The sequence below is a fragment of the Pygoscelis adeliae genome, unplaced genomic scaffold, assembly GCF_000699105.1.
Source record: "Pygoscelis adeliae isolate BGI_AS28 unplaced genomic scaffold, ASM69910v1 Scaffold186, whole genome shotgun sequence".
NCBI classification, from domain to species: domain Eukaryota; kingdom Metazoa; phylum Chordata; class Aves; order Sphenisciformes; family Spheniscidae; genus Pygoscelis; species Pygoscelis adeliae.
Window position 1 is genome coordinate 6,200,236 of NW_008825071.1, and position 16,749 is coordinate 6,216,984.

The window sequence follows — 16,749 nt, forward strand, 5'->3', positions numbered from 1 at the left end:
GAAAGAGGAGTACACTATCTATCAAAACCTGGACAAGAACAACAGGTAAGGGACTCTTAGGTTAATTGCTCTCACTGAGATTACTGAAGTAACTAGCTAAGTATGGCGGTTTTATTGCCTCATAGTAATTTATAATAATGCCACTTCAGTTTTGTGGGGTTTTTGCTGTGGGTTTCAGGGCAGGCTCCAATTTATTTATCTGTTTAAGTGCCTCAAGTTTGGTTTTATATTTTTGAAATCTTTAGTCATATTATCTTGGAGATGCTTCATGCTATAAAGTTTCTCATTAGCAGTTGAAGGAACGAATTTTGGTGGAGGTTTGTAGAGTTTTTATAAAGGAATGATGTTTGAAACAAGTGCCAAGTAAGTAAACAAATTTTATTTAATTTGTTATATCATAATTAAGGCATGTAGAAAGATATAGGCCAAGAGTCTGAAGCAGAAGACAGTGTTCTGCATGTCTGCTAATGATCATTCACAATTTTTGGCACTTAATCAAACTCATTGTGAGAGGGTTTTTTCTTGTTTTAATGGGAAAAGTCCATTTAATAAAACTATGGTCATGACTGTCCCGAAGATTTTTGTCCTGATTGGATGTTACGTAAGCTGCCTACTACTGGATCTTAAATATAAAAAATTTAAATCAGTCTTCTGGCTGATGCAAAATGAAGAAATAGTAAATACTGGAGAATGTTTCTATAATACAAGTGGTCTGAATATCGGGGTCCAATAGACTCTTCAAATCAAAACTGTGAAAGATGTGAGCTGTAGGTTACAGTGACTCTGCTTAGTGACTTCTGGGTAGATCTTGGTACTCCTCTGCAAATTGTGATTAGATTGGCTATTCCCATTTAAACCCTAACTAATCTAATCTTGGTAATCAAATAGTTTAAAAGGCAAGGGTAAGACCAGAAGTTTCTAAGGTACACTGGTTTCTGAGTTTTAAATTTGCATCCTGATAAATCATATAGACTAGATTTACTGGAGTATGATCTTCTATGCTGCTAGTCAGGCTTTCTTTTTTGGCATTTTGTGCTTTGGTTTGGTTGGGGTTTTTTGGTACTCTAAGGAACCCACGTACTTCTTTAAACATTATCTTTTTCCAAGTTGACTGCCATGGTGACTTCAGAAACTTTGGCAGCTGTCCTGCCTAATTTTGCAAGAGGAACGCTTTCTCATTTGTCTTGAGGGTGTACTCTTAATTGAAGAGATGAGAGGATAATTAGAAAGTATGATGTTTCTCTAGATCTTTAATAACTGAAGTACAGAAAACAAAATCAAATCTGATCTGTGCCCCTCTCTGTTCTGCACAGGTAACGATTTTGAGCTAGCTTTCAGTATTCTTACTGGACAGGTGATGAACGTAGTATCGCATGGAAACAGACCTGCCATAAATTAAAATGATGTGGCAGACTGAGGTGGGGAGGCTAGGATTCCTTTTGAAAACTTGCTTTGTCTTAATCTATAGATCTTTCTGTTATATTTAACTTTGTTAAGAAATTAAGGGTGGGACAGCGTGGGGAGGTAGTATGTCTTGTAAAAGAGAAAAACTAAAATTTACAACTTCTTTAAAGAAAGGGAAAAATTAAAATTTACAACAATTAAAATTTACACCTAGGAAGTAGAGGAACCAGTACTACCCAAAGTACCCCTACCCATCAGTACTGCATCGCTGCCTTCGTTCAACTTTAGTTTTCTTGCCAGTAGTACTGTCTCATCGTCACCAAGCACTGTTTCAACAGCGGTGATGAACAAGGTAAATCTTCGTCGTGTATCGTGAATACTTTTTTAGGATGAGTATGCATCTGCTTTGTTGCATGTTAATTTCTTCCGTGGTGCTCATGAAACTAACCAACATTAGTTTATATCCTGTTGAATAAATCAGGGTTGTATTCCGATTTGGAGGTGGGGGAGGCATAAAGTTTTTGATTCGGCCTCTGTCCATCTTACGCTTTGCAAACTTCTCGTTGACATAATTGTATAACCGCTTCAAACGCTATGGCGGTTTTGTTGGGACTTTATGCCAAGTTAAGTTACTAAATTAGAGGTAGCATTAACGGTCATATAAGCCTAGTGTAGAATATGAGCCTAGGGTGCAATAATTGGAATATTATTGCAGTAAAATAAACATTCATCTGTTCCGGAGTACTTGAAATATTTTTGTATGTTTTGAAACGGATAGCTGCTTTAACATGTTGAGGTCTTTGCTGAAGCTCTGACTACAATTGATCTGAGTTAGTCTAAGGTTCTTAAGCTGCCTGGCCTGCTTTTCCATATATGTAATATATTCAGATCTAAGTAGCATCTCAGTTTTTTCTCTTGGTTTATGGGATTTGGTTTTGATGATACTGTACTACATGCTCACTTGCAAGCTTCATTTTCTTTTATTATTACTCTTATCTGTGGATTAGAAATAAATGTCAAACATCAGATTTCCCAACTTCACTGCAGAACGTCTCTTAGATAGTGAATTCAGGTAGCTGCTATTGTTTCGCCAGGGTGTTCTTCTTTTAGATACAAAGCTTAATTCTTTTGAAAATACAGGTACAACCAGCAAGTAATGTTGGCAGTCCTGTGTTCAGATTTTCATCTCCAATTGTGAAATCTACTGAGGCGGAAGTGCTACCTCCATTGTCTGTGAGTAAAATAAATAAAGCTCAAGCTTTTCTCAAGGCTTTAGTAGAATATTGCAGAACAATAAAGCAGAATTTGCCCTGAAAATGGAGAAAGCAGGTATATAGGTTTCTGGCTTATAATTTGTCATCCAGCATGTATACCAAAAGTTTGAAGACTGGATTTCAGTTTATTATTTGTGTGTGAAACTTGATTAAAGTTTCTTTAGTTTCAGAATCTGAAAAAAATCTCTCTTTTTCACAGCAGATTGGGTTTACATTTAGTGTTCCTGTCGTAAAATCAGCAGAGCTTTCTGGATCCAGTGACACACCAGTGACGTCCTTACTTACTCTAGGTAACAGAAATTTTGGCATTTCAGATCTGAAGTGCTGATTTTCTTTTTTTGTATATTAAATAGTAAATCTATGCTTTCTGAGCATATTAGCAATTCCAGGCAAAGTGTGTTTTCAGTGATGGATCTGCTTTTAACCAAACTGTAATTATAAACTGTTGTAAACAAGGTAGAATTTTGAAGATTCTTACGTAAGAAGCATGAAACTTGGAAATCCTTGTTTCTAGCAAATGTGAATATATTTTAAGTGGATTTCTTTGTGAAAGGTGTTTTTTGTTTTGTTTTTAAAGATACCGCCACTGTAAACAGCACCAGCAATAAGAAGGAAAAAGAAGAAGAATATGATGGCCCCTCCAAACCTGCGAAGGTCTTAAAGGAAGGAAGTGTGTTAGACATTCTAAAAAGCCCTGGTGAGATAATGAACTCCTTTTAAAAAGATATTGCAAAAAACACGCTAGCATATAACTGCATTGATTTTTAAAAAACCCACCACAACAACAACAACAACAAACCCACTTTGTCACAGTTAATGCAATATTAGCTATAAATACAAACATAGGAGTGCATTACATTAAACGCTGCATCTGTTAGGGTTGATCTCCCCTTCTGTTCTAAGTGGCTTTTATTGCTGAAAGGAAAACTGCAACTTCAAACCAGATGCATTGCTTCTCCTTTATGTGTTAGGATGTAACTGTAAATGAAGTATAAAGAGAATTAGCCAAATAATCAGTGTTTCATTTTAAATAAATAAAGTTTATGGAATTGGAAACAAACTGTTTGTAAAATGCTTTACAAATATTCCTCTCCCACCTTCACCATCTCTGAAAATGAAGAATAGTAAAAACAGTTTAATTCCTAAAGATGTTTCAAAAGCTGCAAATCTTTTGGCCTTGAATGTTGGTAGTTACCGTGGGTTCAAATTTTAAGTAGAAGTGGGCTGTTTCACTTGAAAAACCCTTTTCTAATTTTTATTTTTAAGTAATTGCAATTGTTTTCAAATGTTTAATACAGTGTGTGTGTGTAGATGATGTTTTTTGTTTTAAGAAGGAGGACTTTATTGAATTTGATCTTTTCCTATAAGCCTTCAGTTGCATCAGGACTTTTTTTTATGAAGTAACAAATCTATATACTTCTTAAGAAGACAGCACCTTTTTATATTGGTGAGAGAAAATACACTGTGCGTTTTGTTTAAGGAAAGTCCTATGAGTGAAGTGACATTAATTTTCTTTATCAGTTTAAGAGAAGCAGGTTCTAAATCCACACTGTTCAAAGACTCCACTTCTGATAGAAAAAAAACCCCAACCCTAAAACAACATAATAATAAAAGAATAAACTCTTTATTTTAGCTTTACAAGTAATTGGTGCTGCTATTTAAGATGCATTGCTGTAGCATTTTCTTTAGTATTTCCATATTGGTGGTTCTTGTTTTCTGTTAAATTAAATTTCTTTGAATAAGGAGTTGGCCTGTGTCCAGTGCATTTTGCATAAAGATTATAGATAGCAGTTGTTCTGTTGTCTTAATTTTTATTCCTTAATTAATGCTCAGTATCTGTGGGGAAATACCATGTGGATTGCTGCTCCAAGTACCAACTGCTGTACAGCTACTATGGCAGAAATAGCTTTAGAAATTTGATTCAATTGGGCATGGTGTCTTAAAATGAAATCGGATTATTTCTAGTCCGTGACGGACAGTCAGCTTTCAGTACTCTTTGTTCACACTTGTACTTACCAGTGAAGATTTGGATTAAAAACTTTCTTGGAAATGAAGAGTTAAATCAAGCTTTAAATAAATGTTCTGTTGTGTCCCAGTGCAGCATATGAAATTTCATCCCTTTAGATAAGATTTCCAGGGACTTCCTCTTGCAGTTAGTCGGAATGTATAGTTGTAACCATTGGCACTTGGTTTAAATTTATGCCGTCTAGTATTGTAAGTAACTTACATGTAGTGAGGGTACTGCTTTATCAGTAAGATCTCTTCCTGTTTATTTTTTTTTCTTAGGCTTTACGTCGGTGAAAACGCACTCCTCTGCATCTGCACAGCCTGTTACAAGCACAGTGGTCTATACAAGGCCTGCAATAAGTAGTTTTTCTGCAGGTAAAGACACCTCTAAACAAGCATCCCCGTTTTGGCAGTCTGACACATACGACCCAGGTCCGCAAAACAAAACTACAGATGGCAAATGTGTAACATGTCAAGCTGCTAAAGTGTCAACAGTTGAGAGTACGAAAGAGACAGTAAGCTCAAGTCAATGTGTCACCTCTAAGGTAGCAGTCCCTACAGCAGGGACATTGGGCTTTGAAGACAAATTTAAAACCGCTCCCCACACATGGGATTGTGATACCTGTCTGGTCCAGAACAAACCTGAAGCTACAAAATGTATAGCATGTGAGACACCAAAGCCTGGAACAGGAGTAATGCCTGCTCTGACATTGCCAGTGGTCACAGACAGCTCGGTGACAGTGACATCCTCCTCCAGCAGCACTGACACAACAGTCACTTTGGGGTTTGGAGACAAATTTAGGAAGCCAAAAGGCTCTTGGGACTGTGCGGTGTGCCTTGTGTCAAATAAGGCAGAAGACAGCAAATGTGTAGCTTGTCAGTCTGAGAAACCAGGTGCGTTCTTCTCTTTTCTGTTGTTTCAATCTCAGCTTCTGTGCATTCTTTACAGAATAAAATCGGTTGCATATAAAAAATATTTTCAGCAGCATGGCTGTATGCCAGACAGGATGGATTAGTGCCTGTCTGCAAGAGTGGTTACAGGCACTTTTGAGGTCTCGGCCCAGATTCCAGCCTGTCACATGAATTGAACTGATTGCGAAATGTATTAGTGCAGAGCTGAATTGAAGCAAATATACCCTGCTTTGCAGCTGGTGAGGAAGGATGACTAAACCGGATGCCTTAATTAACTTAAAACCAATTTACTCGTTTTCATTGGGGAAAAATGTGAACTCCATAGAAAGAGTTAAAAATTACTGGTTTTCTTCTGTTTCAAGACATAAGTCGAAACGGTATTTACAGAACACGGCCAAAAATGTCTCCACTCGGCATTTGTGTGTAATTGAGCAGGGGTATGAAGCCAGACTTCAAGACAGTGTAGTCTTTAACTAGTTGTATTAAGCTAGAACAAAACCGTATGTACATCTATGCCTATGAAGGCCAGTGGTAGCCTTCCAGAACATGGGTGACCTTGTTCTGGAAGGTCAAGGTCCTTCCAGACCTTGGAGAGGTGGGCACCTTCTTCAATGCAGCGCTGGGTTGTTTCCCCTTATACATGATTGTAATTGATTTTGAGTGTATTAAGTGTATTGGTTTTAAAGCACAAATAATTATTTTAGTGTTAATTTTCATTGGCTCTTAACATCATTTAATATACTATTATGTCAAAAAACACCTTTGCAAAAATATCCAGAGGGGGGGGGGGGGGGGGGGGGGGGGAATCCAAGATGGACTAGATCGGGCTTTTGTAATCATCCAGTACAGTAAGAGTGAAATTTCTTCAGATAAGATAATGCATTTCAGAGGGAGCTTCTTTTCGTGGACTTTCAGCCTCGGAGTGGTCAGCTGGCGCTTTCGCCTGAGACTCTAGCCATTGCAAGGAGGAATTTTGGAAATGTGAGGGGTTTGCCATGACCATCATGGTACAGAGAATCGCACGGTTATATTACATGTGTCAAGGGGAAGAGCGAGGCAAGTAAAATGGGAGGATAAAAATTCTCTGGATGTGCTGTGGAAGAGAAGACCCATTCCTGCCTTTATTGGTCTGAATTTGAGACATTATCTTCTGCCTCTCTCTTAAATGCCGCCCTCAGTGGTTTAAATCTGTAGGTGAACATGACGATTATGTGATGCTTTTGTGCCTTTTGGATGTCGAATTCAGTCCTCACACTGGAGCTGAAGTTTTCTGTTGGGGTGCAGCATCAAATGACGTCTCTTCCTTTACGGGGGAGAAAAATCAGAAGGCAAGCATTGTCTTTTGGGCCTCTTTATGGAGGTTTCTGCTGCTGTTGAAGACAGCCTAGCTTGTGTGGTGAACCCCAGAGTTGTGGGTTTGGAAGCTTTGCGTTCCTCTCTGGTTTTTTGGTTGTTTTTTTTTGTCAGGATGTAGTTTTGAACATGTCTGTCTTTGGGATTTGGTGATGAATCATTGTGGTAAATTCTCAGCCTTGCATCACTTTACAGTGATCATTAACTTGAGTGGTGCTAACTTTGACTACAGGTTACTCATGTCACCAGAAATTCTTTTAGTAGTTTTAGTTGAGTGCAGTACCTTTCATTTACATCTGAAATAGGCTGTGTTGCTGTATTGTATGAACTGCTGTTTAAATGTCATTGGTTCAATTTGTGCTTAAAATCATATATAGATTATAAAGAAGAATCTAGGTGTTTCTGTTGTTTGCATTCTCGGATTGAGTTTGACTGAAATTAACTCGTAGTTTGATGTTTTTTTACTGTTATGCTTCGCCGCTTTGTAATTTAGTGAGCATTTAAGACTTTCTTAAAAAGTTCGTATTCACTTTATCGTTTAAGCAGGATGATTAACTATCTTGCTTATTTCTCAGGGAGTTCAGTGCCTGTGACCAGTAGCAGTGTTTCTGCATTTTCTGCTGCTTCTGGAGGATTTCTGAATTTAGACAAATTCAAGAAGCCCGAAGGAAGCTGGGATTGTGAGGTCTGCTTGGTCCAAAACCAAGCAGAAGCCACAAAATGTATATCCTGTGAAAGTGCAAAGCCAGGCACCAAAGCAGAGCTGAAAGGTAATACTTAATCAGAAAAACAAAGGTGTGCGTTCTGCAATTTCTTTTTTTTTTTTTTTTTTTTTTTTTAAGTACAATTATTTTTCCTTTGAGGTATGGCAAAATCGTTCATTTTTCCTCCAGGAATATTGCTTAAGTAAGGTAATGTGCCTATGTTTCCACACCCTTTCCCCAGAAAAAGGTGATGCTTTGTAGATAAAAGCTTGTATTAATGACATAGTTGTTCTTTACAAGCCTTATGTGGTGTTCATTTGGAGTTTGGACTAAAAGCATGGTCTTTCAAAGAAGCTAGCCATATACTTTTCAAAGCCAGGCGGTAGACAGAAGAATACCATTGCAAAAAGGTGTATGGAGAGAGGAAGTGTGGAATTTTCTTCTTTGTTTTGTGGTTTGGGGTTTTTTTGGTTTTTAAACAGTTTTGACTCCGGGAAGTTCAGGACTAGAATCCCAGCCATGTAGCTGAAGCCTACGTGTATTACATCATATATTGCAAACTTAACATTATTCCTTATTTCTGCAGGTTTTGGTACTGCTACTGCGTCCACAAATGCTGCAATGCCATCATTTACATTTGGTGTCCAGTCGTCCTCCTCCAAATCTTCTCGTACATTAGGTAGCACAGGAGATTTTAAATTTGGGGAACAAGGGAGCTTCAAGTTTGGCATTACATCTGAATCTGCATCCTCCAGCACTGTGACTGGGGGATTTAAGTTTCCTACTAGTTCAGGGGACTTCAAGTTTGGAGTTTCTTCCTCAGACTCTAAATCAGAAGACGGTAAAAAAGAAGGTAAAAGTAACAGTTTTACCTTTGGACTTCCATCTACAAGCAGTCAGGCTCCTTCAACATTTCAGTTTGGGACAGCGAGCCTGGGACAGCAGGAAAAGAAAGAGGAACCAGTTTTGGGAGGCTTTGGTTTTGGCACGAGTTCTACTTCTTCCGTAGCTACCAATGAAAATAAAACCGGAGTCAGTGGCTTCACTTTTGGAACTGTGGCAGAAAAGGAGGTAGCATCACCTGCTCTTGCATTTAAGAAGTCAGATGAGAAAAAGGATGAAACTCTTTCCACGAAGGGAGGCTTCTCTTTTGGCAGTGTGGAGTCTGCACCTGCCTCACAGTTTGTTTTGGGAAGGACAGAAGAGAAACAGGGCTCTGTCACTTCTGCTGCTCCATTAGCGTTTGGAAAGAAAGCTGACAACGAAGAGCTAAAGGCACAACCTATCTTTTCAGCTGGGGCGGCTGAGCATACCAAAGAGGAGAGCACAGCAAAACCTATATTCAATTTTAGTTTCGTTAAACCATCAGAGAAGGAAACTGAGCAGACAAAGCCGTCTTTCGCATTTGGGGCACAAACCAGTACTTCAGGTAAACGGAACATCTTTTGTCTTCGCTTGTCTGCTCGTGTCCATCAAATAATACCTCTGAAGCCATACTGGATAAAGTCTATGGGATTTGATATATTCATGTAGTAGAGCTTTAGAAAAGGCTTAATTACTATACCTGCAGCCTGTCTTCGGTTCTGGTTGGTTTGTAGACAATATGCAGCAAGTCCTTTTTAGATTTCAGTGAGTTTTAACGCTAGATTTAGACAAAAAAATCGCCACACCTCAAGGAACCTGTACCGCGTCTTGTATGAACACAGAAGTTGTATATTCTCAGTGGTAGCAGCACAGCTGGTGATAAAATCTGTAGTATGGTGCAGTATAGAGGCCTCATGCTAGCGTTGTTTTTCATAGTGAAAGGGGGTGAGAGAGGGAATATCTTATTCCCATGTACTTGCAGCTGTGCTGCAGGGTGTACTGCTGTTTCCCTACTGCTACAAAGGTAAAAATCACTTCATACCTATTACACAGTTTGATATTCCTTTAATTTGTTGAAAGTCTGCGGCGGAGGATTAAAGTTTCTCAGGGGCGATCACTGTGGAAAACTTCTGGTTGTTAAACTCCATTTGTATGACTTAGCAACTGTGTTTCAGAGAACAGAATTAGTTTCTGACTTCTGAAGTGATACGGAAAAGGGTATCAGTAGGTAACCCTGAATAAAAGCAATACCTAGGGTTATACAGGTTTTAATCGCAGTATTCTTATGTTGAACTGCTACTGAACAGACAGGCTTTTGGCGGACTGTGGGCTTTGGGGGAGGGGAGACGGGTGGGTGGGTGGAGAGTTTTGAGGTTGGGTTTGTTTTGTTGGGGTTTTTTTTTACCTGCCAGGTAAAGTTCTGGAGTTTGGTTTAGTCGTGGAAATTTGATGAAGCACCTTGTGCAAAAAGGAAATTTTAACAAGCGTTCTGAAGAATGGTATAGTCCCTTAAAAATGGCATAGATGAAAAGGGGCTATAACTGCTGGGAAAAAAAATAGTGGGAAATTCAAAACAAGATCACAAATTAATAACGAGAATTGGACCAGCAGCTTAGGGAAAGCTGAAGAATGACTGACTTTAAAAGACAGCGCTATTCTAAGTGTGTAAAACTGCACTCAGTACTTTATAACAGTGGTCTTAATGGAGGGTTGTGCTTTGTTGCTCCTAAAAGCAGGTCTTGCAGGTGCTTAAGTACAATGAACTTAGCTCAGAAGAGGACGGTAAGCTTTGCTTGACGTAAAGCTGTAGGCGCAGGGCTATATTTTCGAACAAGCTACAAATGCAACTGTATCACTTTTTCAATACTCCATTGAGCAGAGCCATAAAACTGTTACAGGTGATCAATACTGTTCTTCTAAGAACATCTGAAATACGTTTTTGTTTGAAGAGTTCAGAAGTACGGGTTAATACTGGTTCAGGTAATGACAGCCAATGCTTAGTGTTTGTAACCAGTGAAGCCTAGACTGCAGTGGTGTCCTTGTTCTTCACAATTCTTCCATTCCTTCAGTTGTGGATGGCAGCAAGCAGCACAGGAAATCCGGATCTTAAGTAAGTGACAGTAGCTGGGATAGTAGTTGAGGTGTCATTCAGGACTGCCCTTTGTACGGTGATTGAAACAGGAGTCTACTTGCTGTACTTTGTTTGGCATGTCTGTGGTGGTTCATGTACTCTTCCTCCTTTCAGATCAAGGAGCAGCAAAGCTGTCCTTCAGCTTCTTGAGCTCAAGTTCCTCCAGCGCGGTCGTACCCACCACTTCAGCCAGCAGCAGCAGTGTGTTTGGCAGCGCCATCTCTTCCTCAAATCCTCAGCCAGTTCCCGCTCCCTTCGTGTTTGGACAACCCAGCAACACTGTGAGCAGCTCTGTTTTTGGCAATTCTGCAGAATCTGCAGCATCTCAGTCATTCGGCTTCTCTCAAGAAAACAAACCAGCAACCACATCTTCCAGCACCGGCACGGTGCTTACTTCATTTCTCTTTGGTTCGGGAGCCAGCAGTACCAATGCAGCAAATTCAGGCTTTACCTTTGGAGCCACAACCACATCAAGTTCAACAGGTACATTTTAAATAGATGCTCTTCTCATTTTTGCAATTACATAGTGGACCAAGGAAATACTGTTTCACTAATATTTTTCTTTGGAGAATACGTAGGCCAAACGCATGGAAGTAGAGAAAAATACTGAGCATTTATATTCAACAATACAAACTGGGGCTCAGTTTTTCACAGACAGTCTGGGAAATACAGTTTAGGAATGAACTGGCAGCGGCGTTGTTTTACGCAGAAGGCAACACTTTATTGGATTTCAATTTGTATAGGAACTTTTCACCAGGAGAATGATAGTTTCTTTCTTCTCACTATCAGTCCAGTGCTTACGGTTAGAAGTCAATGAATTACAACTTTCCTGGTTTTCCTCTCCCGTACCTGAAACCCTCAAGTGTTGTAAATAAGGTCAAGATTTGCAAAATCCTTCCTTCACAAGTATATATAAACACAGTTCCTCTACATGCAATTGCTGCTGCTTAAGGATTCGTTTCTGATAAGCATTATGGCCAGCGTTTGTTAATTTTCTAGCAATTTAGAGAAGACAGAGATGATAATCTAAAGTTTCTTCACGTTTTATGTTTGGTACCCCACTGCATGAGTTTAGCAGTATGACACAAGACTAAACCCGTTGGAAACACGTTGGAAACAAAATTGAACCTGTGAGGAAGAGACTTCATCTAGTTTGATCTGATTCCTTAACCTTGTCATTAGCAGAAATTAAATTTGCACACTTTTTTGTGTGTCAGAAACAGAGAGAAAACAGTCCTAAATTACAACAACCAGCAGATGAATTTAACCTGCCTACAAATCAGTAGCTTTCAGTGTCGTTTCAGTAGTAGGCGACGCCATATTTCAAACATGTTCACAAAGGAGTATTTTTTTTTAATGCAGAAGCCTGTATTAACTTTCAGCGTGTATCTGTTCATCTTCTTGGAAAGAAAAACAGTCAGCCATTCCAAGCTATGGTGCAATAGAGGGTATTTTCTGTTGCATGAAGGCTGCTTAAGTTGCATTAATAGTGCTGTTTAAAATGTCCCTTTTTGCGTGGCAGATCTGCTGTGTGTGTTCAGAGTCACTGTTCAGCCACGTATTTTTGTTTCGTTCTTTCTGCTGGCCATGCAGAACCCAAGCAGCTAAACAAATGCGCTGGTTGTCTGTTGATGTCACGTAGAGAATTACTCTGCTAAAGTGAATTTTTTGAGTACAGAGAGATGACTGCAAGCTTGATTTGGCCTCCAGAAGTTGGTAACGGTAAACACTCGTGCAGGGAGGGGTGCAGTTGCTGACAAGAAAGATTCACGTTCTCCTGATCCTAATAAATCGAGAGCTGTATTTTGCACGTCTGAAAATACAATTTGAATGAATATTCTGTGTGTGTGATATAAACAGCTTTTAGTAAATACAAATTAAAACGTACTGTTTGTGGGAATCTGTTTCTAGGACATGAATGTTAACACAGTAATTTGAGTCTAGACAACCAACGTGTTTGAGATTTAATTTTGTCCGACTCTATACATAAACCTGGTGTTTCTCATGTTACTTACAAGAGAAGGTGCAATTCCTCTTGTGGCTGACGTGGTATTTGTTTTATATACTCACACAGTTAGTTTGAAATGAAGATGAGTATTCAGCTATCAGACTTGGGAAACATTCCTAGATTCATTCTTGCGGGGCGGGGAAAAAAAACCCGGCATATACTGACATTTCTCTTCTGTTCCCCGAGGGTCGTCCTCTTCGTTTCTGTTTGGCTCTGGGCCTTCAGCGCCTGCTGCCGGCCCAGCATTTGGCGCCAGCCAGCCACCAGCATTTGGCCAGAGCCAAGGGTCCAGCCAGCCAAGCACTCCGAGTTTTGCATCGCTGTCGACAGCGTTGTTTTCAGCTGGCGCTCAGCCTGCTCCTCCTGCCTTCGGCTCGGTGACGAGCAGCACTCAGCCCTCTGTGTTTGGACAGCAAGCGACCCAGCAGCCAAGTTTTGGCTCTGGTACCCCCAGTGCTGGTGAGTGCCGACCATCCTCTTCCCTTTTGGTCTCAAAGATTGTGTATTTTACTTTATTTTTCATGAAGCGCACCTTAAATTATACAGAGAAAGACGACTTCTGCCTTGCGCACGTATTTAAGAATAATCCTCCATAAAAATAATGGCTACAGAGTTAAGTCATTTGTGTCTCACGCCTGCCTCTGGAGGATGTGCCGCAGGTGTATGCCAGCCTCACAGTGAGCCGCCTCCACAGGACCCTTAGCAGGCACGGAGCTTGCAACCCTACCGCTAAACGTTGGGGTTTATTTGCTTGAGAAATCTAGCGATTGAAAGGAACTGTTGAAAACCGTGGAGCGCTCGCTGGCGAGATTGTACAAACCAGAATGGCAGAAGCACTGCAAAATTACTATTTGTGGATTTGTTAGAGTAGTTCTTCGTTATCTGACTTCGTTAACAGGCTTCGGCAGTTTATTTGGATCGGGGGCTTTGTTGTGCGAGAATATGGTCAGAATTATTTTTAAGCATTTATGGGTTAAGACTTTATTTAAAGTTCTCTTTACTAATGAAGTATAAAATACCGTGGGAAGGGGGCAGAGAATGATCCTTATCATTTAAGTGTAAGGAGACCTGTTCCACGCTAGTAGTTAATTACTAAAAAAGACCACCACACTGCCAGAACGTATGTATTTGGTATCATCGTGTCAAATAGTTTAAGGGGAAAGCCTCCTTTTTTCCTCTCAGAAGTTTTACAAAATAGCCTCCGTTAAAAGTAACTGACATTTTTGTACTAATCAGTAGATTAATTGGCACACCACGTTACCCAGTCAGTCCTTCATTAATCAGGTAGCAGTTTAAAGAAAAATCTCCCTGGATTGTCTGTGTTGCTTATCAATTACTTTGATGGTAGGAATTCTTTTTTTTTTTTTTAAGATGAGGTGCTGTGTTAGCATGTTAAATGAAAGAGAGTCCCCAGATCGACTGCATGAGCACCGGAAAGTTTACTTAAATGTAAATCTACATGATTCAGTACTAAAATTTAAGACTTCGTTAATATAAACTTCAGTATGCGCAGGTATAAACGTAATGGCGGTACAGAAGTTAGCAAACACTTCATTATCGCTGTGCCAGCAGTGCTACTTCAAGAATCCCTTTATGATTCTCTACTGAAGTGAATGAATTCTTCTATGCACCGTTCCTGTGGTAATCTGGCACTTTTGGTGCACCCCCCTCCCCCAACTTTGCCATCTCACGCAACCTGTAAAAAAAAAAAATTCATTGAAGATGGTAGCGTGAAGAACATGAGGATTTTGCTGGACAGGATGAACTCAGTTTCAACTGTCTCACTCCTTTCTGCTTCCACCCCGTCTTCCCAGGTTCTGTATTCCAGTTTGGAAGTAGTACTTCTAATTTCAACTTTGCAAATAACCCCGGAGTATTTACTTTTGGTGCAAATCCTCCCACAGCAGCAGCAGCAGCAGCGGCACAGCCTTCCGGCTCGTCAGGATTTTCGTTCAGCCAGCCTCCAGCATTTACAGTGGGGTAAGAGACCGTATCCGAATTTCACTCGAGCTTCGGGTAGTATCGGTGGACAGTGCTCAGTCTCTGCTGCTGTTAAATCGCGAGGCGTTCAGGTGAACCTTGGGGTTTGAAACTCAGTTGGGCACCCTGCCTCGTATTAGCCTGACCGGCTAACTAAGCGACGGTATCTTTAAAGGAGCCTAGCTGTCAGAAATATCACACATCAACGTATGTGAGATTGTCTTGTTCTTGAAAGGTAAAATCCGTGCCTAGCCGTTACGCTGCTACTTACCTTCTGAATAAGAGAGCTGTAATTGCTTTCGGTTTCTGGAAGTCTCTTCCTCCTGCTCATCCGCAGCCATTCGTTGCCAGCTGCTAACTAGTGAGACAAGACTATGAAAGAGTTGTTCTGGAATTATCTACTCAGTGCTGCTACTGAATTTTCAGCTACGCTGTCCTAAACTCTGAACCACTGATTTCTTTTGATAGGACTAATGGGAAAAATGTTTTCTCTGCCTCTGGATCTTCAGTTTCTGGTCGGAAGATAAAGACTGCAGTTAGACGTAGAAAATAACCGCCTGATGGGTAAAGCAACTTTTGAAGCAGCTACTACCCCGCATTGTTCAGTTGTTGGGATCGTACCTCACGCTGGGTTAGCTGACGTCAGATCTGCCTAAAGGAACATAAAACTCCGCTGCCCTTTCCTTCCCTTCCTTTCCCTTCCCTTCCCTTCCCTCTCCCGGGTTAGATTTTTCTGGTAATAAATAGAGTTGGCAAGAGGGCCGTTCTCGAGCAAAACTATTTTAGACTCCAGCAAGTTACTTCTTTCACTGACTCGGCATGGTCTGGCTGTAGCCGTGAGTAGAGCCTGCACAGTGAATGGCTTGTACAATACCTCTTCATCTGCACCACTATGTGCGCGCTCATCTGCGTTTACTGACGCCTCGAAATTGTAATTATATCAGCGAGGGATGCTGTATAGAGTAGAGAATGTTGATAACGAATGATTTCTATGCTGAGTTTGTGCTGGTGTATGTGTGAAGTGAGTGAGTTTGGGTGTATCGTGCACTAAAATTTTCTGATAGAGGAAGACTGATTAAAGGATGATCCATGCTAAGGACTTGTTAGATCTGTAGTTCTTCATTTAATAATTATATGCTATTTCTATATTTTCATTCTTACAGCCCTTTATCACGTGTCTCGCCTTTGTTATTTTATTATGAAACGTGTAAATACAATTTTGTTTCTCTATGTACTTTTTTGGCATAACAAATCTGTGAAATTGAAATTTTAATTTTGTGTGTTACGGCCATTTTCGTTTAGTATTGTCTCAGATTTTATGTAAATCCCATTATTCAAAGTTGCCTAAATCCATTTAGAAAATCTTTAAAATTGGGAATTCTTAAAGTAAGTTTATTGGCTTTTCTGATCCATTTTTGTTTGGACCAAAAACCAGTATTGTACAAAGTATTAAGTATATATTTTTATATTTACTGAAATGGACTGTGGTGACTTTGGATAATAAGGAAAAGTTTAATATTAAAGCCATGTTTATTACAGTATAATTAACATGTTAAACCATGGGATAAATGCCATCAATAAAAACTATGAAATACTGCCTGGCAGTTTTAACTCTCTGTGAAGGCATCTACCACTGTAACCGTACAAGGTGATGCACTCAGCCTGAGTGATGTCACATGCTTCTCGACAGCAACACCAACGCTGATTTTAGAGGATCTTTAATCAGCTAGAGGCTCCCTGTTAGGAAGGGGAGTTTCACTGTAGACTTAAGCTCAGAGCCGTATGTCGGTGTGTCAGCTGTCTAGCTGCAGCGGTTGCAAGTTAGTTTTTACAGAGCTATTAAAAAAAAAAAGCTAATGTTACAAACATTCACCACTGTTCTGACTGAAGAGCAAAAAGTACACCCGATGGGGCTCTTCCCACTTCCATAGCAGAAGACATCTCTTCTTAGAGAAGAGACATTATTCTAGTAAAATGAGAGGAAACACTTGTTCGTTTGTTTGGGGACCACAGCTGAACTTTTACGAAGCCACAGCAGTCAGTTTTTGGTTGAGATCTGCCTGCTTGCTACAAGTAGAACTGAAGAGATCCACCTGAGCTGCACAAGCTTTA

General features: G+C 40.0%; 1 protein-coding gene across 1 annotated transcript in view; it reads left to right on the forward strand.

The window, feature by feature from the left end:
* The window catches only part of NUP153 (nucleoporin 153kDa), a 40,654-nt gene extending 24,421 nt beyond the window's left edge, over positions 1 to 16,233 (forward strand). Inside the window, 12 exon segments of the mRNA XM_009326549.1 lie at positions 1 to 45; positions 1,619 to 1,756; positions 2,545 to 2,637; positions 2,881 to 2,968; positions 3,256 to 3,375; positions 4,965 to 5,579; positions 7,526 to 7,720; positions 8,241 to 9,083; positions 10,764 to 11,132; positions 12,844 to 13,116; positions 14,472 to 14,637; positions 15,106 to 16,233. The exon segment at positions 1 to 45 is cut by the window's left edge and continues 18 nt beyond it. Coding sequence (XP_009324824.1) covers positions 1 to 45; positions 1,619 to 1,756; positions 2,545 to 2,637; positions 2,881 to 2,968; positions 3,256 to 3,375; positions 4,965 to 5,579; positions 7,526 to 7,720; positions 8,241 to 9,083; positions 10,764 to 11,132; positions 12,844 to 13,116; positions 14,472 to 14,637; positions 15,106 to 15,190 — 3,030 coding nt within the window. The 3' untranslated portion in view covers positions 15,191 to 16,233.
* The last annotated feature ends 516 nt before the right edge of the window (positions 16,234 to 16,749 follow it).